The sequence below is a fragment of the Passer montanus genome, unplaced genomic scaffold (genome assembly GCF_014805655.1).
Source record: "Passer montanus isolate IOZ18808 unplaced genomic scaffold, ASM1480565v1 scaffold44, whole genome shotgun sequence".
NCBI lineage: Eukaryota > Metazoa > Chordata > Aves > Passeriformes > Passeridae > Passer > Passer montanus.
In genome coordinates this window covers 468,220-492,816 of record NW_024369262.1, presented here as the reverse complement: position 1 = coordinate 492,816, position 24,597 = coordinate 468,220, and the positions used below count along the sequence as shown (strand labels likewise).

The following is a 24,597-nucleotide window of genomic DNA, read 5'->3' as shown; positions in this document are numbered from 1 at the left end:
CCACACAAACATAAGCACCTTTTAAATGATGCTGGCTATTGTTGAATAATAACAACTGAGTTCATTAGATTGCTACAGAGATCAAACTGAACTTAAATTAACCTTTTAAAAAAGGGGGAATCAGCATATTTCTCCTGTGTACAGCACCAGCAGTCATGTACTGTTGCTTCACTCAATTTCATTGCTACAGTCAATTTTTGCAAAGCATCCACAGCTTTTCAAACAAAGTGGAAGCCAAAAGATTGATAAGGACCTTGCTGGGCTGTGCTGCACAAGGTCTCCTTGCAGACACATGGTCTTTAGTACTTCAAAAAGGAAGGCAATAACTCATTTTCCTCTGTAAAAGTGAACCCTTTTGATGAGCCTTGCTCCCAGCTTGGGTCTGTGTGGGAGCAGAGGGAAGTCAGGAGGAAAACCATCACAGCAACAGCACCAACTGCCTGACTGCAGCACTAAATCAGAGACACAGCACGCTCTGCCTGACTTCCCAAGGGGCTTTGGGCAGGTAGAACCTCCTTCCCCGTCCCCAAAGTCCTGCCAGGCCCCAGCTGAGGCTGCCATCAGTCTTTACACGTTGTTACCTGTGGAAACCCAGGGCACTGGGGATGTTTCCCTGTCTGGGGTGCCCTGACCCCCAGGGCAACACTGACTTTGACCTCATTCATGGAACGCCAGAATAGACTAGAATCCACTACCGTGTAAAGTAGATTGTAGAGAGTAGTGTAGGTGCATCACTTGGTGGGAAATTTAGGGTTTGAGATGTTTAGTATGCTGTGGGTGGAAGCAAGATGGAGGGCACAGGGTGTTGTCCTGGGTTTCTTCTTCATCCTTCTTCTTCCAGGGTTTGGGTGGCATTTTGTAATTGGGTGGAAAAACATGGTGGGCTCTTTGGGATCAGTTATTGGGTTGAAAAGGGAAATAATCTAGGTGTCAGTTCTTAATTGGATAGTTTAGTTTTAAAAGACCTTGTAACAAGAGACTGTTTGCCATTTTTGTGGTGCTTTTCCAGCGCGCTGAGCCTGGTGTGGACAGCGTGCAAAACTCTAAGATAACAGTAAACAAGAACCTGAAGACCGAAAAAATCCAGTGTGTCTTTTTCCTGACTCAAGACTGCTCCAGGAGGGTCTGCCCCAACAGGGGAGCCCCTGGCAGGGCCCAGCCTGAGCCCCAGCAGTCGGGGAATCAGCAGCAGGTAGCCAGCAGCTCCCCACACTAGTGCTGAGCAGCACAAGGCAGCAGGGTGGGAGCAATGTCAGGACAGCCTCTGCTTGTCCTTTCCAGTCAGGCAGACACAGAAAACCCTGCACAGTGCAGAAAGGTACAGCTGGCCACAGCCTGGGAGGGCAGGGCTGGCTCACGTCTCTCTGAGGCCAGGCCTGGGGCTCACTGGCATTCAGGAGTGCACACACAGAGGTCACTGACAGCCCCTCTGTCCTGCCCTGCCACAGGACCCCCACTGCCAGTCCCTGCTGCTCAAACAGCCCAGCTCCCTTTGCACTACACTCTGGAACAATCCTGTTCCCCAGAACTTCATTCCCCCCACCCCTTCATTTTCTTCTAGTGAAATATAACTGTGAAGGCTTTGAGGAGGCTCCAGACTTCATTTCAGCACAAACAATTCCCAAATTACCATAGTATCATGTACTGGCCTCAAAAACACCACACAACCACCACCTCCCTCCACAAAGGTTTCTCCCTAAATTCTTTTATGTCATTGATAAGCATCAGTTAATGAATAATAACAGCCTTAAAGGGACCAAAGCATGATAAGTAGCAGCCAGGAGTGGGCTGTCACAGGAGGGACCACAGATCAAAGGGGAATGCTGACTCAGCTGCTTTGTTGCTAGACTGGAACAATTTATCTGAATCCCAGTAGGTAGAAATGAAAACTATTTGTAGGGGGGAAAAAAGCCCTCCACAATGTGAAAGTCTCCCCCTAATATTTGTCTCCACTAAACTATGCATGAGAGCCTCCCACCCTTCAGAAAAGGGATAAAAAAAGCAGGACTGGATTGCACTTGAAGAAATACAGCAGAGCAGAGGGAAGGCAGGTGTGACAGGCAAACAGTGACTAATAAACACAATGGCAGCACCTGGCAAGGTATTGCTGAGGTCTGAGCAGTATTTTGGAGGAGCTGGGCTGAGGCAGGGATGCAGCCATGGGAAGGGAAGGAGCAGGGCTGGAGGCAAACAGTGCCTCATGTTCTGGGGCACAGCCACTGCCATGGAGAGAGGAAGAGCCACCTGATCTCTCCAGGCCTGCCAACACAATGTCTTTTTCACCAGAAACTCTTGGAAATGTTGGTGCAACAGGAGAATAAAGACAGCTGCTTACCTTGGCCTCCAGCGTGTTCAGCCTCTCGGTCATGTCAGCCAGCCTGGTGCAGTTCATGCATTCTAGAGAGAACAAAACACAGGGATGTCACACTGCCAGCTGCTCTGTGTGCTCACCCACGGCTTCAGGCTGATCCCTTTATCCAGGGCTCATGGAAAAGTGAGTCAAGATCAGTTATGAGGCAAAATAAATATTCAAATCCACTGCACAGGTCACCAGCCACAGCCACGTTACATGAACCTTGTTTGGGGATGGTTAGAGTGTGAAATGAAGTTCCCAAAATGCAGAAAGCAGATGAAATAAAAATCAGTTTTAAGACTTTCCATGCTGCCAAGCAGCATGACCTGCCAAGCAGCATGTCATAGGCAGAGACACTTGTCCTGCCACTGGTGCAGGCTGGCGTGGCACCTGCTCCCACCTCACAGGACACCAGGCTGCACAACCTCCACTCCCTTTAATACTCTCCCCTCTGCTGTTTTCCTGCTAAAATACCAAGGAAAGCAATGAACACATAAAATGACCATCTCTGTGGAGTCCTGCTCCATCCCTGGGCTCCCAGGGATGTTACCACTCTCAGAAAAATGAGACAGAGCTTCCATCTCAGCGACAGCCAGGAAACCCAAGGCAGGCCCCAGGGCTGATGCAGCCCAGAGCTGCAGCATGAAGGGGTTTCCATCTCCCTTTGCTGCAGAGGAGCAGCAGACAGTGAGCAGCCACCAAAGGAGTCCTGACAGGAGGTCTCAGAGAGAACAAACATTGCCAGAAGGAGCTCTGAGTGCAGGTTAAGGTGACTGCTCCCTCCAAAGGACATTCCTTATCTAAACACATGGCCTGCTGCTTTACCTCTGGTTTCATCTCAGCAATTCTGAAGTGAGTGAAGGAGGATAAAGCCCTGAACAGAGATTTAATCAACAAGGTGCTTTCCCAGTGCTTTGCAGCAGAGTGGAACTGCCCACTCCCAGCTCTCAGAGAAGCTTTCCATGCTGGACCCCTCACCTCTCATGACTTCTGAAGCCCAGCAGTCCTCAAAAAGGGAAAATTATTTACAGCATGGAGCATTTCAGAGGATAAACCATCCGTATTCAGGTGATGAATCACAGCTCATGTCCCATAGAGCAGAATCACATCTCTGTGTGTGTTTGGTGCTCCTTAAGGGCCAGAGCCTGTTTCCATTGACTGGCCATGGAAGTATTTAACTCTGGTGCTTGCATAGGGTTGGGAATGTTGTCCTGTAGTTCCTGAGCCCCTAACAGACTGCTCAGGTGCAGCTGAGGCTGCAGTGATGCAGAGGATGGTGAAGAAACCCAAAGCTTCCCTAAGGCAAGGAATGAAACTACAAATAGTTTTAATTTCTACCTACTGGGACTCAGATAATGCTGTATGGCAAGGAATGGCCAAGAGCATGGATTCTGCCCTGAGTGAACACCCCAGCCCCTGGGCTCTGCTGTCCCCCCTAACAAGATTTGTCCCCTGTTGCACAAGAACCCCAGGGACCTCTCCAGCCTCCAGCCCCAGTCTCCTGCTGGCTTTGTGGAGCACACTGCATGGCTCTCAGATTTGAATGCATGGCTTGGAAGAAGAGGAAGCTGGGCTGTTCCAGCCTGGTGATTTACAGGCTAAAAAGATTCTTTGAGTGCTAACAGCAACCCACTTCATCCACTTTCCAAAGGAATTCTCACACTGGCCCTCTGTGAGGAGCTGTGTAGCTTCCCAAAGGAGCCAGACATAGATTTGCCACCTCATAATATACAACATCTTGCAAGAAAAAGCATCTGATGCTTCAGGAACACTCAGATGGGGCGATTTCCTCACAGGTCAATACTGACATGGACTTTCTTTTACCCAACAGCAAATAACATTTGCTTATTTTTATTTTCTGCAATATATCTTGGGCAATCTCTTTTGGCTTGAACTGACTCATGAACATGCAAGTGCCCTCAGTGCACTGTCCTTTGGGGAAGGAAATGGGTGAGGCTTGTTTGGTCTGGATCTGCTTGTGGTGTGTGCAACAGGGAATTGGTTTCTGTATGTAACTGGCTTCAGGCTTTTGATCTTGCTCATCCCTACAGAAAGATAAGACTGAATAAATCCAGTGCTCCCAGGAGCCAAAAGACACACCAGATGTGTTACAGAGCAAATAAAATAGAGTCTTATTCTCACTTCTGCTGGCTTGCATGTATTAGTGACTCCCACAGGTTTAGAGAGATTGACTTGAAGTGCCTGAAAACCATCTCTGCACCTCTGAGATGGACTGACCACTTCAGGTCCCTCTGGAGAGCTCACCTCATTAAAAAAGGGGTTTTTTGTTTTTGTTTTTGTTGTTTTTTTTTTTTAAGCTGGTGAATCAGCCAGCTCCCCAGGGGAAGGACAGGCTTCAGGGACAGCACCAGTCCAGCAGCTCTCTCTGCTTTTGAGGAGTGTCACAAAGAGCCCTCTCAGGTGTATTTGCAAAAGGAAAGGTTTGATTTAAATGGGCAAAGTGACAGAAGAGCAGGGAAACCAGCAGTGTCACTGCATGTGATATTTGTACTGATATGATCTTCATGTCAGCGATGTTGAAACAGGCAAAAAACACAGCCTGGGTCAGGAAGAGAACTACTTAAGTTCAGGCTGGATTTGATCTCTGATCCTTTCTGTTGTGAAATGCCTGGAAACCCAGACCCACACCCAAGGTACTTAGACTGGGCCCAAAAGACATTTAAACAATCCAGAAAGTGGATATCCTAATGCAAAAGACCTTACTAAGGCAAGAGTCCTGCCAACAAATCCATGTGACATTTATTTATCTGACCAACAGGCAGACAAGGCTTTCGAAGGCAGAGATGAATGCTCAGGGCTGCAGTGTCACACTCTCCATTCACAGCTCCCTCACAACACACCAGGGACTCTGCAGGGGCTGTCCTTGAAGCCACACCACCACAGCTGGCCTTGCAGAAAGACTGGGAATGGTGGTGACAAATCAAGCTAATAAATATCTTCCCTAAGCACGATGCACTGAAATATTTAGTGTCTGATCTTGATGGCTGGTGGTTCCAAGGCCTGGGACTGTGAAGCTGATTTTTCTGATCAGGGTGGAAGCAATCTGTGTTATTTAGAAGAGTTTGAGGATCTCACATCATTATTTCTCATGGAACAAATGTAACGCTGGGGCAAATGCACACACTCTCTGACCTGGGACTGCAGAGCAGACGCTTTCCATATCTGCAGAAATCCATCACTTGTTGCTACACAGAACCACAGTTTATTTCTCTTCTATTCCTAGTTGGCAGATTTGTATTTTTCCAGCTAAACTCTGAGAAAGGAGTTGTGATTTCACTCTATGAATCCCAACCTCAAAACACATGGTAGGATTTGTTTAAGAAATATTTCAGCAGGGAGGATAAATAATTGAGATAATGAGCATGAGACAGTACCAGCATATCCCATGACACCCAGTCTGTCTCCACAACAGACTGTCCCAGCACATCTCTCCATTCCCATTCCTCCTTTCAGCTGGAATGCAACTGCAGGGATGGAAAATTCTAATGCAGATGAGACATGGAAGACTTCACATGCTGAAAAATAATAACCCAGGTACTCTGTACCAGCTGTGACCCCCTTATCCTGACACAAAGGTTGATACGTTCAACCCACCTTTGATTAAAGATCAGCCTCCAGTGCTGCAGCTTTGCCAACAGGCATCAGATCTGTGCCTGAGCTTCCAGTCTGGATACACCCCTGTGAGTGACCTAAAGCAGTGAGTGATGACTTCAGGTCCCTTGTTAACCTGGCACTCCTGCTTTGCATAATTTCATTATTAAATAGTTGCACACTTCAGCTTCTCAAGCCTGGAAGCCCCACAAGTCTTCAAACTCCTCACTCAGATCCTAACAAGAACAGTGTGGTAACAGCCTGATACCAACAGGGCTCTGATGATTTCAGCACAGTTATCACAGTGGCACTGAGAGCAGTAAAAGAAGAACCAGCCCAGCTTTCACCATGGGGCCACAGGTCAGTGTTGTGTGAGAAGGCAAAGAAACCTCTTGGCACCTCTGCCCCATTTCTCAGCTCTGACAGCCCACACTCATTTGTACACCCAGAGTCTCTGCAGAATATTAAAAGAGCTTTTGGTTTCCCTACAGCCAGATGCTCAGTAGATATAAATTGCACAGCTCAACTGAAGTCAAGGGATCAAGGCTCTGTCTCTCTTTTTCTTGATGGATTGCTCCAAAATTTGTGTTTCAGAAGGGAGGCAGAGGAGGTGGTTTATAGCATATGAAAGGGGGGGAATTCTGGAATCACAAAGCCTTTGTTTAAACAAATAAAGTCTTTGCAGCCAGTTTTTTTTTCAAGACCATATTTTGCTATTACAAGAAATTTCAACCTTGCAATGCAATGGGGCGTAGCACACAGGCAGGCTCGGGGACATGAGAACCACATCTGCAGCTCATGCTTCAACCTGCTCAGACTCCAAACAACACAATTCCCTCCTCCAGGATCACTTTCCTTTCATCCATTGTTAGCTTAATGTAAAGGATCCAAGGTCAAAGGATGTAAAAGGACCAAATGTAACATATATGCAGAGGAACAAATGAAATACTTGATTTTTGTGACACCACTTGCCTGGAAGCTCTTCCCTCTCCATCTGATCTAGCCCAGCACGTCCATTGCATGGCCATGCACAAAGAGGACAGGCTGGGTGATCCCCAGGGCAGGGGAGCAAACCAGAGCTGCCAACAGCCCGTGGTGGAGCACTGGGAAGGCAACAGCAGCTGCATGGAATTGAACACAACAGCTCTGAGTGTACAGCAACTGCAGCATCAGCTCCTGCACCACCACAGCCACGGCACTGCCCTGACACATCAGTGACACACAGCTCGAGAAGGTCCTGCTGGAAGAACACTTTGTCTGTCAAAGTAAGCAGGAGACCAGCTTTTCTCAGCAGACACCTTCCCCTGGGACAAGTTCAGAGCAGTCTCTGAGCAAATCTGGAAGAACTCAGTTAAATTCACCCAGTCAACCATGTTTCTTTGCAGAGATGAACTCAAAACTCCCAAGGGAAATAGGAAGCAGCATTAACTCAGTGAGAACCCAGGATCTCATGCACTGATGTTTTATTTGACACTCTTGAGAGAAACCACCAGACCATCCCCTTACTGCCACACGCATATGGACACTGGAGCCAGAAAAAGAACAGTGACGCTTTCTGACACTGGCACAGGAGGAATTTCGAGTCAAATTCCACAGCAGAAATATGAACACAGATCTTCTGTGCCTACCTAGGTGGCCCTCAGCTGGGGGACAGCCAGCCTGGGCTTGCATCTCCACCTCTCTTTAATTTGTCTGATTTGACCCTTCCAGCCTTTTTACATGGTTACTGAGTTTCCTTAAGTAGTTTATGTTCTGGCCCTTTGCAAAAGCTTTCGCCAGTGCCTGTGAAGGATAGCAGGCCCAAGCCATAAATCACAGCCAACCTGGGATCTGTTTTTTCAACACATTTCCTCTAATGAGAGTCAGATGTTGGCTAGATAGGCTTTATTAATTGTGCTTGTTTAGAACAGGCTGTGTGTGACCGGGGTTTGAGCACGTGAAAGGCAGAGGGCTGACAGCAGGCAGGGAGGGGATGGACACCTCTGTCACCCAGTAGCCTCTGGCCTGAGGAGCAAAGGCTCAGGAATCAAAGGGAGGGAAGGGCTCCGACCCTGGCTGCAGCTCCAGTCCCAGTAAAGGCAGAGCAGGAGCTGTTTCTGCAAGGGGAAGCTCTCTGGGTTTTGTTTAGTGTAGGATCAAGACTCCACTGCTCTGTTTTTACTGCCCTGATGTTTACTTGCTGTGTGCATTGTGGAAGAACACTTTGTCTGTCAAAGTAAGCAGGAGACCAGCTTTTCTCAGCAGACACCTTCCCCTGGGACAAGTTCAGAGCAGTCTCTGAGCAAATCTGGAAGAAGTCAGTTAAATTCACCCAGCCAACCATGTTTCTTTGCAGAGATGAGCTCAAAACTCCCAAGTGAAATAGGAAGCACCATTAACTCAGTGAGAACCCAGGATCTCATGCACTGATGTTTTATTTGACACTCTTGAGAGAAACCACCAGACCATCCCCTTACTGCCACACGCATATGGACACTGGAGCCAGAAAAAGAACAGTGACGCTTTCTGACACTGGCACAGGAGGAATTTCGAGTCAAATTCCACAGCAGAAATATGAACACAGATCTTCTGTGCCTACCTAGGTGGCCCTCAGCTGGGGGACAGCCAGCCTGGGCTTGCATCTCCACCTCTCTTTAATTTGTCTGATTTGACCCTTCCAGCCTTTTTACATGGTTACTGAGTTTCCTTAAGTAGTTTATGTTCTGGCCCTTTGCAAAAGCTTTCGCCAGTGCCTGTGAAGGATAGCAGGCCCAAGCCATAAATCACAGCCAACCTGGGATCTGTTTTTTCAACACATTTCCTCTAATGAGAGTCAGATGTTGGCTAGATAGGCTTTATTAATTGTGCTTGTTTAGAACAGGCTGTGTGTGACCGGGGTTTGAGCACGTGAAAGGCAGAGGGCTGACAGCAGGCAGGGAGGGGATGGACACCTCTGTCACCCAGTAGCCTCTGGCCTGAGGAGCAAAGGCTCAGGAATCAAAGGGAGGGAAGGGCTCCGACCCTGGCTGCAGCTCCAGTCCCAGTAAAGGCAGAGCAGGAGCTGTTTCTGCAAGGGGAAGCTCTCTGGGTTTTGTTTAGTGTAGGATCAAGACTCCACTGCTCTGTTTTTACTGCCCTGATGTTTACTTGCTGTGTGCATTGTAAACCACAGAATATCCTGAGCTGGAAGGGACTCAAAGATCATCCACTTAACCTCTGGCCCTGCACAGACACCCAACAATCCCTCCCTGTGCATCCCTGGAGCAGTGTCCAAACTCTCCTGGAGCTCTGGCAGCCTCAGGGATGTGCCCATCCCTGGGGAGCCTGGGCAGTGCCAGCACCCTCTGGGAAGAAACTTTCCCTGATATCCCTGACACAGCTCCAGGCCATTCCCTCAGACCCTGTCCCTGGTCACCAGAGAGGAGAGATCAGCGCCTGCCCCTCCTCTTCCCCTTTGACAAAGGCAGTGGCAAGGGAAGGGCCCCACGGGGCTGGCAGAGCCCTGGTGCTGGGACAGAAAGGCTCCCAAGCCAGGGAAGAGCTGTGCCTCAGTGCCTCTTCCTCCCAACACTTCCCATGCCCAGCTGCACCAAAGCTGTGTTCTGGCTGACCTGCAGATATTGCAGGCTCCAGCCTGGCCACAGCCTCACCTTCCACCCTGCATTTGAACACCTCAAAGCCTTTTTGCTCGCTCAGGAATGGGACCCAGTGATCATTTGGGGTCCTTCCTGCTCAGACCATTCTGTCATCCAGTTCCACTCTGGGACTGGCAGAGCCCCACGACATCTTGCTGGTCATCAGCACAGTTAAAACAGCTCCCACATCAGGAACCTGGAGCTCAGAGAAACTTAAAGATGGTCTCTGATCAAAGAGGGTCTGTTCTTTCCCACAGTTTTCACATCAGGATTTTGCAGGCTGGAATGTTTTATCTTCACCTGGAAATTGTGAGTTATTAGGTTGCCTATCAATATGAAACAGAACACCTCCAGAATATTTTGGTCTTTTTACCTTCATTCCAGATAATTCACCATCTCTGCTACAAGACCCCAATCACTGCCAAAATTCCCCCATTTGTAATGTCTCTCATATCTCTATTATAACAACCCTTACCCTTAACTTTACTGGCTATCTTTAAGGAGCAGCTCAGATTTCCTTTCTTATGAGAACTGCTATCTGATCCTTTTCCGCTTGTAAAGTGTTCATACTTCATTTTTGTGTCTACTTTCTTCTTTTCCTTCTTAAAGAGGAAAAAAGGGGAAAAGGCTTTTTTTTCATAAACAAACAATAGATGTTTTTTCATTATCATGATACTTGGTGATTTTGAAATGTCTGTAAGGAAAACCTCAGCAGAACTGAGTGAAAATAAAGTTTATCACAAAATGCAAGTGACTCTAAGTTGTTGGGGTAAAAACTACTATTCAAAAAGCTACACAAAATTTGGTACGCTGTTTCAAGTGAAAAAATATAGGTGCAATTTTAAAAAGTTTTGCAATATTTTCTCTAGAGGTTTTTATTAAATGATTTTTCATGCCTTCTGAATTAAATGTTTCAGCCTTAGGTTTTGAATAGCATTTTTTTCAAATCTCACTTAAATTAAAAATAAATTAACAAATTAAACAGTCTTAAGTGAAAGTAAATGGTTTAGTTTGGGTCAAAAGAAACAATTCTGGTTGACCCAAACCCATATTTTAGTTACTACACTATGTCAAAACCTTAAAATTTTCCATTTCAGATTCTCCCAAATCATTTTGCTTTCCAGTTTTTTTTTTTAATTTGAAAAATCAAGCCCCCTCCATTATACCCAGGTCTATTCTTAAGCAGCTCACATCACTCATGTTGTTTTATTTAAGATTTCACACATGCACACTCCCACCCAGTCACTAATTTTATCCACAGTTCCTCTCAGCCTGGGGGTTTGTGCTCGTCCCCATCCTCCTGGTGAGGCTGGTGCTCTGTCAGCATTTGGAATTTGATCAGGATAATTTATTCACAGGGAACACTCATCAGCTGTGAGATCCATGTCCAATCCATCTCTATCTGCCAGAGGAAGGTTCAGCAGGGAAGTGCTGGGTTTTGATGCAACATTTTTGGAGAGAAATGCATCATCTTTATTTTTACAAGCACTAAGGACATTTCACTAACACAGCCTGACTGAAGTCATCCTGAAAGCAAAATTTTACCTGTCCAGCATGAGTTTGCTAAAGCCTTGCTGACTAGAGCTGCTGATTCTGGACCTCCAAGTGTTGCTGGTGGCACTGAGGCTACTCAATAATTTTGATATTGCACCAAACAAACCCAGTTCACAGCTGTAGCAGGGCATGGCAGCAAAGCAGACAAAGCAAATAAAAGGACAGAAAACAAAGAAACACGGGTAGGAGGAAAGATATGTATAGAAACCTCTCACAGCAAGACAAATCTAAACTAGATTAAAAGTCCCCAAATTCAAAGAGGGATTCCACACATTTCCCAGCCAAGGAAGCTGAGGACACAATGTCCACAGGGCCTGGGGCTCCTAACCAGGGAAAACACTACAGTGAGTCCAGTCCTCACTGTGCCAAAATCCCATGTTTGATACCACCATCACTGTGCTAAACTCGTTTCTCCTCAATCCCTGCTCTGTGACATGGAGAGAAACTTCATGGGACCTGACCCCAGTGAAGAACACACAGAAACTCCACTACACTCTAAACTTCATCTCACATTGAGATGGCTTCACATCCCTCACAAACCAGACTGCTTCTCCCTGCTGGGAGAAGCAATCAGAGGGAAAATGCAGTCAAAATATGGTGCAGTGTAACATGAAATAAGGAAGCAGACAGGACAAAAGGAAACATTTGAATCAGGCTCACTGTGAAGTCTGCAGGGACTCTCACAATATTGGTTCTGCACCTGTGTAACACAGGACAGGGAATCTCTCACAGTCTGGAGCCAAGCAACGTGTGCTGAGCTGGGGTTTGTGTTTCATAAAGACACTCCAGAGCCAGACAACCAAGGTTTCCTTAGTGAACTGCATCCAAAGTTAACCATTGGATAGCAAATATGCATCTTCTTTCCAGCTGGGATTGCTGACCTCAAATTCTACCCCTGCTTTGAGTTTTTTTACTTGGGGCTGCAGAGCTGCAGGGCAGCTCTAGGGCTGGGCACCTCCTCTCTGCAACCCACAAACATGTGACATTCAGGATGCTCAGTCAAGCTCTAGTTGTTCCTCATCCAGAACATTTAGTACTGGTTTCTGCTCAGTCAAGCTCTAGTTGTTCCTCATCTTTAGCACTGGTTTTCTTTAGCCAAGATAAAAAAGAAGCTGAAAGACCAATAAGGAAAACAACTCTTTAAGCCACTGAAAAGGATGGTCAGTATTCAGAAGAATTTGGCTCCCTGAACATCAAAATGCTGTGTTTGCACATTCTTCCTCCAGTAAATGCACAATGATGATGATTGTTATTATTCCTATTGCCAGGAGCACTTCTGCAAAGGTTTCATTTCCCATGTCAGCATTTCAGCCTCAGGTTCACCCTACCATGGTTTGTCCATTCTCCCCCATTCCCTCCCCCCCTCCCTGGGGCTCTGAGGGGCCCCCACAGCCCTCACCAACACCCCTGCCCTGCACAAGGCCAGTGAGCACTGGGAGCTGGGCTGCAATGGCTCACAGGTCCAGAACATCCTCAAGGACCCTCACTCTGCCTCATGCTGCTGGTTGCCCCTTGCTGGCCTTCACCCAAACCCCCCTGAGCTCTGCAGTGGTCCTCACAGATCTGAGCAGCAGGAAGAGCAATCCTTTCCACACTGCTCTGCAGCTGTGATTTTGTTCTCCAGGACACCCAGGGACACTGGGGTTTCAGGGACCCAGCAAATCCCTCACATCCTCTGGTCTCCATAATGCAAAGAACAAGGTAACATTTGCATCCCATTACTGGGGAGCACAGAGCTGTGCAAGGGACTTTTTGTTTGGGTTTGTTTTCTGTTGTTGCCTTGTTAACTTCTGGGTGAAGAAAAATTAGTAGAGGAAAAATCTGCTTGGGCTTAGCCAGGCACGTTTCAATTTCAGCTTCAGATTTTTAACTCTTCTAAAGAAGCTACACCTCCAACACATTTTAGATTGAAAAAAATCAAAGGATATTCATAATCAAAATGTTTTTCAGGATTGCTGCATTCTGTTGTTTTAATGAAAACCTCACCAAATACTTCCCAAATGTGAGGATGTATTCACTTTCTGATGGGATCAAGCCTTTAATCACCATTTGCCTTTCTGCACTTTCTCTGACCTGTGACAAACAGCACAGCATGTCCCTAAGAGCCCTCATGCTGGTGGCAGTTTGAGGAGCCTCATTTTGAGGTTCTAGATGATTCCACCCTGAAACTCTCATTTAGAATGCTTTAAATGGCAACTTTAGACCCATGAATGAAGGCCTAGCATGTAGGGAGATTTCTCCTGGAACATGACAAGCATTGGGTAAGGCTGGGTGTCAGCCAATCTTCTCTCCCAGCCTGTCACCCCACACACTCTGCCTCAATATTATGTTACTCTTACAGCTGTGGAGGTTTTGACAATGAATTCTGACCCCCCCTCTGAGCACGGATGAGGAACAGGGAGAAGAGCCAGCAAGTCCAAAATGGACAAACCCAGAATGGTGCAATTAGCCTGCAATACACCCAGAAGGAACTGGATACCTCCAGAGACACCTCCATCCCTCCAACCCCACACCATCAACAGCCACCTCTGAGCACCAGGCAGCAATACACTGGCAAATAAGCTCCAGGCAGGGCTTTAAAATGACACAGCTCAAGCTTTAGAGGCCAATGCTCAGTCACTGCTGCCTGCTGCCATGTGATGCTGCTGGCAACAGGGGTGATTTTGGCACTTTAAAACAAGCACGGGGCCAGATTGCAATGGGAAGCAACAAGCATAATTCTCCTGCAGTCAGAGAGCTCCTAGGTTTTGCACCCACTGAAATTAACCCAAACAATACAGAAACTTGAGGGCACTTCATCAAATCAAAGCTCTTCACTGTTTAAGTTCATCTTTCTCTGTGAAATGTGTCTGCAAGACACTCTCAGGCACTTCACCAGAGTTAATTGCCTGGACCCAAACCATCACAGCCCACAAATCCTTTAAACTTTGAGAATTGACTTAATGCTGAGCAGCTGCCAGGCCCTCACTCGCCTGCAGCCATGGGAACAGCTTTTCTTATCGATAAATGGGGATTCCTGGGTGTGCAACACCCAGGAATGGCACTGCAAATGCCTCTGCTTGGAGATTAGGGAATGCCAGCAAAAATGTGCTAAGCGCAGCTGGGGGCCAAGCAAGATGCACATTCCCAGCAAAGCATGGCCAGTCCCTTTCCAGAGGTGGGGAATGAGGGCAGGGGGTGCTGGAAACACAGCAGTGTTTGCAGTAAATTGCTGTGCTTCCAGAGGCAAGGCACTGCAGCTCTCCTCAACTCAAAGAGGAGCACTGGGCTACCTCCAAGACCCATTGGTAAATGAGGACTTGAATGGTGACAATTGCATCAGTACAAAAGCAATCTCCTGTTTTAGTCCAATTAGTGCTGTGCTAAATCATCAGCCTGGGCCTTGCCTTTCACAGTGGAAGGAGACACATCTGTGAGGCTCCTCTGCTGCATGTGGTTTGTATTATCCTCTAGCACAATATGCATAAACTAATGCTGTTCTACACTTACACAGCACCTCATCTGGAAATCTGAAAGCGATTTATGAATGGTGGGCATCTGTGACATTTTACAGATGGAAATCGAGGCACACAGGGATTCAGTAATTAGCCCCAGACTTGCACAATGAGTCAGCTGCAGAGCAGAGCCCATTATTTGTTCTGTAGTAACATCTAGTGTCCAAATACAGAGGGAGAAAAGTCTTCCTCCCCAAAAAGTGTACGAGCACACTCAAAAATACCACCCATGCCTGTGTTCAGACCAAGATTGTTGAGGAACAGCCTAAAGCACAGCCTCCCCTGGCACACAGGTCTCTTCATTCTTGCAATACAAACACAGGCAAGCAGAGGGGTTAATATGCCTGAAAGTTTGTCTGCTTTTTCCACATCAGTTGATCTAATAAAAAAGATTGATTCTCCCCACAAATCTGGCCTCACTTTAACAAATCATTTGATTTGACACAAAGGACTATATTCAGATAGTTTAAATTCCACTTCACTCCCTGAAACTAAAGTTTCTAATGGGCTGAAGCCTCAGAAACAGCCAATAGCAAAGGCCAGGCAGAGACACCCACCTTGGGAAGGGCTGGAAGTGCCCGAGTGCAGCCAGGAGCATCTGCAGATCCCTCTGTGCTGCAGTGCTTAGGAGCATGAGGAACACTGCAGTGTGAAAGAAAACACACAGACCTTCCTGTACCTTGGAGAAATACAGCAGCAGCTCACACTTCTGAAAGCCTCCCAGTGGTAAACCTAACACTCTTATTACCTGCCCACCTTGCCTGACAATCCCAAAGTATTGGGATGCAGATGATCAGGGTGTAGAAAAAGCCCATAACCATGTGGCCTCACACTTCCAAAGGGTTTAGCTCACATCCTAAAATCAGAGCATCCTTTGGAAGCTGAATGACTAAAATTAAGTCATGAAAGGAAACCCTCAAACATCAGGCAACAAGAGGAATCCCAGACCAGATTGCCAAGATGAAGGGCTCCTTCCACAGTCAGAAAAACCCTAAAAATCCAACCAATCCATAAATCATAGAAGGATAGAATGGTTTGTGTTGGAAGGGAACTTAAAGATTATCCAGTTCCATTCCCCTGCCATGGGCAGGGACACCCTCCACTGTCCCAGGTGGTTCCAAGCCTTGTCCAGCCTGGCCTTGGACACTGCCAGGGATCCAGGGGCAGCCACAGCTCCTCTGGGCACCCTGTGCCAGGGCCTCCTCACCTTCACTGAGAAGAATTCCTTCCTCAAATCTAATCTAAATTTCCCCTCTTTGAGTATAAAATCATTGCCCCTTGTTCTATCACTATCTGCCTGTATAAAAAGTCTCTCTCCTTCCTTTTTACAAGCACTGGAAGGAGCTCTAAGGTCTCCTCAGACTCTTCTCCAGGCTGAACAACCCCAGCTCTCTCAGCCTGTCTTTGCAGGAGATGTGTTCAGAGCTGCTAAACACCCATCATCAACACCCAGCCCATATTCTCTAACCTGCTGTCACATCAGCAGAACAACAGCAGCACTGGATTTGGCCTGGATGAAACCTTAAAAGGGTGTGAAAGTGCACAGTGGAGTAAACCTCATTTTAAAGTGATTTAATATCTTGCCCCCTCCAAGGGCAGGACTCTTGGCGCTCTGCCTGAACACCCAACAGGACAGATGTTCAAAAGGGCACAGCCACCAAGGGAGAAACTAAAGCACAAAGTTTCAGGCCAAGGAAACAAATCACCACTTTAAAAAGACAATCCAGAACTCAGAGTGATCTGTTGCAGGACCAATAATAAGGACTGCAGAAAATGTAGATATAATTTCTGCTGACACAGGACTTTCCCATGTGTCCTTGGACATGTCACCAGTTCCTGCACATGGCAGCTCCAACACCAGGGTCACTGTGGTAAAGAAATGCTTTTGTGTGCCAGGACATGCCCAAGTTAACAGAGGGGAGTCAGCAATAGCATCCCAAAACATGGCAGAGAGCAGGAAAGGGAATGAGGATAGAAACAAGACCTGATCCTTCCCTGCCAGAAGGATTGGGGCTGGCTCCTCTACTCAGACGTGGATTTTTTTTTCCTGATACAGTAAGAACTAAGAATTTCAAGGAAGCTGTTACACACCCCAAATGTCCTCTGGTCTCCATAGTGCACACTGGGAATAGTGTTGGGCATCTTCAGGGTCCCACCCGAGGGATGCAGCACTGCAGATTGAACACAGATCCTTCCCAGGCTGCCCTCTCTGCCCTGCTTGGCCGTTTCCCACTCCTCCAGCTCTGCCTGGGACCCAGGGCCAGCTCCAGCCTGAAGAACCATTCCATGAGGAATCTGTGACACCCCTGGGCAGAGCAGAGATGAACTGAAGCTGCAGCAAGAAGCACAGCCCCACAGAGGGTGGGCACAAGGCTGGGGCTTGTCCTAATCTGAGGCTTCATTGGAGGTTCTGGGCTGTGGGACACAGATTTTCTGCTCAGTGTGTCCAGCAAGGAGAGCAGAGAGGCAGAGCAGTGAGAGCTCCTCATGCCATCACACCACTGCCTTCACAACTCAGAGCCTGGGATAACTCAGCACGTGCTGCTTCAGAGCTGCCACGATTTTCACCTTCCACAAAACCACACAAGACTCCCATGTGAATTCCTGCTTCTCTCTGATTAACCATCAAGAGATACATTTTAGAATTTAAAACCTTGGCTGGGCTTCTGCATCTGCACCAGAGAACTTTCAAGTGATTTTTTAACACTGTTTTGGAGACACACGGTGTGCTGCAACACGGCTCATGCACCAGCAAGCAGCAAAGCAGCTTTCATTCACCTTCAGCCTTTACAACCAGCTTGGTTTTCTCAGGGAGGCTGTTCCAACACAATCAGACATGAGGAGACACCAGGCTGCTGGATGCCAGTGGCTGAGGAACCTCAAGGGAGAGCCTGCAACTGCAAATGAGGCCACAGCCACCCTCCCTCTGAGCACCCACCTCAGACAACCCCATTCCTGTAAGAATCCATGTCTTAGGGCAACACAACACATTCCTGGCTCTTCTCAGCATCCCACCCCAAAAGACTGATGAGAAGAGGTTGGGGAAAACAGGCATGAGCTTTAATGGTAAGGACAGCACAACAGGTCCCCTGAGACAGCCCCAGGAGCCTGGTGTCATCTCTCAGACAGTGAGCCAAGCAAGGGGGAGGAAAGATAAAGCAGGGTGGCCCTTCCCAGGTGCTCATCTGGTACCTCCTGGGCAGTTCCCAGAGAGAAGCAGGCCATTCCCAGCTCCCTCTTCCAGATCCTCAAGGGAAACTGAGGCAAGGAGCAGGCAGAGCCTCACAGCCCCCCCTCCCAGGAGCAAAGGGCACCCCTGGCTGGCACAGCCCCCCTCCCCAGGAGCACAGCCCAGCTCCTGGTGCCCACTTACGGTCCTGGCTGGGAGAGGAGCCGTGCTGGAGGCCAGAGGAACCTGCTGGGGGAGAGAAGGAATTGTCACTGCCCTGGCAAAGCCTCGCCCTGCACCGTGCTGCCCCAGCAGGAGAAAGCTCCCTCAGCTGGGGGAGCAAAGCAAAGCTGGGTGAGGAACAGGAGCACCTCCACTGCCCCATGCCAGCAGCAGCCCTGGCATTCACAGCACACACTGCCCTCCCGAGGGCTGCACCAGCCCCAAAACTCCTCTGGAGATGGTGCTTCCAGTGTAGATGTGACAGCCTGGGCAGAGGGAGAGAAAGCAGGGTAAGTTTTCCCATGAATCAGCCTAGGAAGCTTTAGGGAGCTGGAGATAAACAATGATAGTCAGATATTAAAATGATCTGCAGGTGGTGTTTTTTAACCATCTGTTTGTGCTGTTTTTCTCATTAGGTTGTTTACAAATGGGTGTTTGTTAATTAGCCAATCATGTGAAATGTATTGATGAAATGACCAATGAGGTCCACCTGTAGCAAACTAAGGTATAAAAATAAGAGAGGCTCAAATAAATAGGACTTTTGCCATTTGCCTTCTGCTGTGGCTCTGTGTCATCTGTGGCTCAATGGTGACAATTCCAGGAAATACAGCCTCAGACAAACCTGGAGGGAACAGGCTGCAGCATCCACCCTGGCTCAGTGCAAAAGGGGCAGGAGTTGGGGTGGTTTTTTTTGGGGTAACAGCAGTTGCTGCTTCCATCACACGCCATGAGGAAAAATGGTCCTGGGTGCAAGGAGGGAGAGCAGCTGCTGTTGTCTTGGGTGAGCCATGGGGAAAAGAATCCAGCACCTTTCCAACTGCTGGTGCATGGCCTCAAAATGATGTTTGTGACAAGAAGAGATGGGATCAAGGTGAGGGGGAGGCCTTCAGCAGTATGGGCACAGCAGCATCTCCTAATGCTTAGAAAAATAGAGTACACTTCAGAGGGGGTGTCTGCCCCCAGCTCTGCTACTCAGCTGGTTTGGTCACCTTCCCTCTACAGACTTTTTCTGTTTCCAAGAGTAAAGCCAGAGATGACGACTCCAACTGCCTTTACAACCAGTCTGAGGTCTGTGTAATTATTTAAGTCTGTGAATCACAAAGCACTTTCATCTGGAAATATATGAGCAAATCTGTATCTGTGTTTTGTGACTAAAAGGGTAATAAAAGGAAAAAGAAAAATGCTAAACAAGCTGAGAAAATAATTGTCTTAGTAGGAAAAACTTCCCCCAGCAGCAGAGGGTGATGGTCCCAATGAAGTGATGGATATTAGTCATGATCACACACATAAAACCATCTTGAAGATACTAACTGCAAACAACTGTTACAAGAGTGTGTTTGTTGTACCAGTGTCTAGAAACATCATATTAAAACCAACCAAACAAGATCAGATAATTGCTTTGAATGTGGTTTTTGTTAGTTTGGGGTCCTGGATGGTTTTGTGCAAAGGCCTGGGAAGCTGAGCAGCCAACTTGTTCACAGTCCTCCTACTCATCCTCACTGGCAGGAACAGGAGATGCTGGTGCATTTACACCAGTGCAAATCTGGACAATGTCTGGAGCCCCTAAGGACCCTCACAGAGTCACTGCAGCCCACACACATTTCTTTGGAGGATGATGCTTTAACTTTCCTCCAGTTCTGCTGTGTCACTCAACCTCTAAAGCACACAAGCAATGATAATGGGCCCAGGCCAGTCCCACAGTCAGTGTTACATTCCCCCTAAACCTATTCTTTGAGGAAAATAAATAGAGACTTGGCTGCTGGTGTGACTCCCAGCAGATGTTTTCATAATGTTGTGCAAATCTGGGATATGTGGATGAACAGAAAACTGCCCAGAATGAACTCCAGCACTACCTTATTCCCTTTCCCTTAAAGAAATCCTGTCTCAGCAGGATCTGACCCCAAGATCCCCACAGGACTGCCAGTGTGGGGAATCTTTTCAGCTAGTTTAATCCAAGATTTGGGATTCAGTGGTGCTCATTCAGCAAGGACATGGTAAATCAGATCCCTGAGGGATGTTGCCATAAATTCTTACCATGTTTTTTTTCAGATGAGCAACCACAGGCTGTGCTGCACTGCTCCCAGCTCTTCTCCTCCCACCAACCCGAGCAGTGGGAGCCAGGCAGAAGCATTTCCCTCTAGGAAATCCTGTAGGGCCAAGGTGATGGCCATGCTGCAGCCTTTCCTGCATCCCAGAGCTCCAAGCTGTGCCAGGTCCTGCTGCAAGCCCAGCTCTGGATGCAGAGGGGAGAGAGGGCAGGAGGGGTCTGGACACACCCAGGCAGGGCAGCCTGGCTGCATCACAGGGCCACTTAAGTGCAAACATAGAAAACATGGCATTTATTGAGTGAGCCCTTCCTGTTGCAAGGCCAGGACCACTTTTGCAGCAGGAACCACCCAGGGGAGTCCCACAGAATCCTCCCTCCAGATACCCCAGCTCCTGATCCTGTCACATGTGCTGGGACCTCTTTGTGTCTCATCTTTGTGTCTAAATCTCTTTCCTCTTTTTACAGGTGTGCCTTAAGACTGCAGCAAGCCGCAGAACAGCCCTGCTTCACAGAAAACCAGTCCCACCCACCCTGCTGCCTGCCTTGGCTGCAGCAGGAGTGCAGCTGAGGACTGGGATGCAGCTCCAGCCCCTTCTCCTCTCCCAGGACAGTCAGCAGGGCAGACTCGCGTCCTTCTCCTCATATTCTTCTCCTCTCCTCCCTCATCCAGCACAGCCAAGTCCCAAAGAACCTCAAATCTGGTTCCCCTTGGCCACAACAGCTGCCCTGCATGCCAGGGAAGGACACATCAGCTGCAAGAGGAGGGCAGAGAAACAATAATTGAGCTTTTGAACCCCAAGTCTGGCAGAAGCCTCCCCTCTGCTGTGACACTGTCAGTGCAGCCTGAGGAGCTGCAGCAAGGCAGCACTTTGATCCTGAGTGAAGGGCAGGAAAATTAATCGTGTCATTCATGTTTGAGGACTTAACATAAGATCAAGCAAGCACATCCTGCATGAGATTTTTGGGAATGGGTGGTCACAGAAAATGGCAAGTTTCTTTGGTGCTGGAAGCCCTGCACCACTACAGAGCATCCACATTACCTGCAAGCCATAACAAAATGCTCAAAACCATATGGTTTTGCACTCCTATCCCAATAATAGAATAATCACTATGTAATAAATTTTCTTTCATCATTCAACCATTAACAGCAACTTCAAACCACTGAGTTCTGCTTCTACTTTGAGAAGCAGAGAAAGATTCCAGTTTAGTCTTTTCCAGATGAAATTAGATAAATGTTTAATGCCTTCTGCAAGATCTGCAGAGTCAACAAAAATACTAAAGGCCAAATCCAGAGGGATCCTGTTAACTAACTCAAGATCCATCTAGAGTTAAACAGCATCCACAGTGAGAACAGTTTCTCCCTTTGCACAACAGTGTCAGGTCAAGATCAATGACATTAAAAAAATGTTTACTAGGTCTTTTCTATAATAGCAACAAGAAAGAAAAAAACCAAACCTTAAGAATTGTAACAGAAAGGCCAGTCAAAGGTAGAAATGTATTCCACAGCCCTGCACAGAGAATCCATTTCTGGACATCTGCCTAAAACTCTGCATCCGCCTTGTGCTGGCTCAACCCCCACTGCTCTTGGCAGGTGAGATAGAAAATTGGTTATAAAATGAGCTCTATATTTTATAAGTTTCATAAACATTTTTTTGAAAAAAACCTGGAATATGAGGTATTCTCAGAGATTCTGTGCCAGAGAGTAATGTGGTCTAACTTGGAAACAGAGTTACCACCTGTTCATGGCAACTGCTCTTTTAATCTTCATTTCTGTTTTATGAGCTGACCAACACTATTTTATTAGCTGACAATTAGTTTAGGTTGATTTAATTAAGCAAAATTGAGTACAATCCCTCTTTCTTCCAGGGCAAACGTTCTGCAGGATTAGGGGTATGAGCAACTTGGAACCTGTATCAATAAAGCTAAATTCCAGATCTTTTTGTCAAAAACAATCACATGGCTGTCCAGGTAAATATATGTCAGTGGACACAGAGATGTTCCAGGTGTTCTAAGAGGAAAAGAGGTGTTCTAAGGAAAAAAAAAATGTTCTAAGAGAAAAAGAGATGTCATAAGAGAAAAAGGCAGGCTCTGGCTGCCTGGGGAAAGCCAGAGGTGATAGTTTGACACCAGCACTTGTGCTTAAGTTTAACTGGTTGGAGTTGCCACCTTTGCTTTTAGAATGGGTGTCTGCTCATGGAGGGACACTGCCAGATAAGAAGGAGAAAGATGAAAAGTAATCCAATCTGGAGATAGTAATTGATTACTTTTCAAGGCTCAATTCCTTAAACCACATGGCTGTTCCACTTGTGGCAGTGGGACAGAAAGGGCAGAGCAGGGTGGGAGGAGGAGCAGGCACATGGAGGGGTGATTGCAGCAGCCCCTGGGAAGGAGCTCACTGAACTCCTGCAGGGATGAGGACATGGTCATTGCCTGCCATGGCCAGGCAGCTCATCAAAAATCTGTGCACATCAGCACAAAATCATCTGCAACTCGAACAGATGCCCCCAAAATTGATGTGGCACAGGAGGCAAGGCTCAGTGTTTGCTCTTTTCTGCCAGTGTTTGCTTTCCTGTGAGCAAACACCCTCATGTACCAGCTTTTGGGCTGAAGAACCACGTGTCTGCAAAGTACTGCATTAGACAGCATGGGGTGGGTCATGTCTTCAATGTCTTTGGGTTTGGCTTTGCTTGTTGTTGTAACTGTTTTCTTCTTTATTTTTCCCCCTGAATATTTTGTATAATGTTTGCAGGAACAAAGGAATTCCCACCTGGGCAAACATCTCTGGTTTAGCACAAACTCAGCCTTACACACAGGCAGGAGCTTTTAGTGAGTCAGGCTGAGAGGATTTAGCCTTCCTCAGACAGGTTGTACAGATGTTCCTTCTCAGCTCATTTTAAAGATTCAAAGCAATAATTGACCAAAATCAGCAACCTTTTGAGTACCAGCCCTCACCAAGGTAAGTTTGAGTGACATACTCAAGGATGAACTTCCTCATGTCACAATTTCTCGAGTCCCATCTTGCAATAACACAGAACCCAGTGGTTAATTCTATGAGCAAAGCTTGCAGTGAAGGTTGTAGCCACAACTCAGCCCAAGAGGACTGATAAAAATGACTGTAACAGTAGTAGAGGCTCGGGTGCAGTTCAGTGCAGACAATTCTGCAGTCAAATGGCTCTTCTGTAAGATATATGTTGTCTTTGACTCTTACTGAGCCTTGAAAAGTGAGCCACCACCATTAGTTATAACTCCCTGGCAAGGAAAGCACTAATAATTCTGACTAATTGTCATGGAAAGTTACCCTGATTGCAAATTTGACAGTTATAAAAATCCAATTTTGGAATTCCAAGCAGGCCAGGAACATAATTAGGCTCTACATTTTAACACCCTCTTGATCAATGGTGGGGTAATGGAGACCCTTCCAAGGGCTTTGTTTTGAAATGAATGGCGCCATATTGATGAAACAGCTTGGACCCAAACCAGAAATTAAATTGAAAGTTTAAACAATGCAGCTGTATTTTATCATCCTGTATTGTCAAGCTTTAACGAAAATAGCTCCTAAACAGAGCCACATGTTTTGCCTGTTGCCCAAAAACTGAAGGTGAATTTTAAAACCTTTTCCTAAGCTGCAGGATGCCAAGATTTTTCAGCTAGAAGTTATTATTAGGACACAACAGTATTTCATATAAGCCCTGACAATGGTTTTGTATGGTTTCTGTAAAAGCACCTTCATTTTTTACACCAGAGATGGCTCAGATGAGTGACACTTCAAAAAAATGGAACCTCTGCTATGTATTTCTCCTTTTCCATGTACATGTGATAAAGGCAAAAATAAAACCACATTTCAGTCATCACAACAACCAGTACAGGGAGTGTAATTTGGATTTCCCCCTCATCCTACATATCATTAATGAAAATTGTCAGCTGCCTTCAAATCCCTGGACCTGGAGACAGATTTAGTGAGGGTCTATCAGGTATTTCAGTGTCACTGGGAAACCTGCAGGCAGCTCTTACTCTGAGTTATCTCCTGCCTTTAAGGATTAAGATATGATTAAAAAAACACTTGTTAGTTACAACATTCCAAGAACCAGATCTTTGATTTTTCTAGCAAATTGGTCATGATAGAGAAGACAGAAAATGTATAATGAAACTTAGTCTTTTTAATATCCAAGGATGGATTTGCACAGCTGGAAAATTAGGGGAAAACTCTGGGGTTTGGTTTGTAATCTGCTCAAATAGCCTAGAGGATTTTAGGGGGTGCAACTCATACAAATTAAATGGGATTCTACTGCATTTATTTATTGGAGTATAGTATTGCAGCAAGATGGCAAAACTCAGATCCACATTGAGCAAAAAATCTGCTGAAAACCAGAGGACATTAAGTCCTACCAGCCCTTCCCATAAAAGTTTAAGTGTTCAATCTCAGTTTTGAATATCCATAATCCCAGAAACAAGACCAAAAAAAAGCTCTGGGACTGTAAGCCTCCAGTGGAAGAGGTTCAATGGCTCAACCCTCCCGTATGCTCCAAGGATGA

General features: G+C 46.8%; 1 protein-coding gene across 1 annotated transcript in view; it reads right to left on the bottom strand.

Moving 5' to 3' along the window:
• COL26A1 (collagen type XXVI alpha 1 chain) overlaps positions 1–24,597 on the bottom strand; it is a 171,142-nt gene that overhangs the window by 41,219 nt on the left and 105,326 nt on the right. Inside the window, exon 4 of the mRNA XM_039721019.1 lies at positions 2,336–2,397. Coding sequence (XP_039576953.1) covers positions 2,336–2,397 — 62 coding nt within the window. The remainder of the gene's footprint in view (positions 1–2,335; positions 2,398–24,597) is intronic.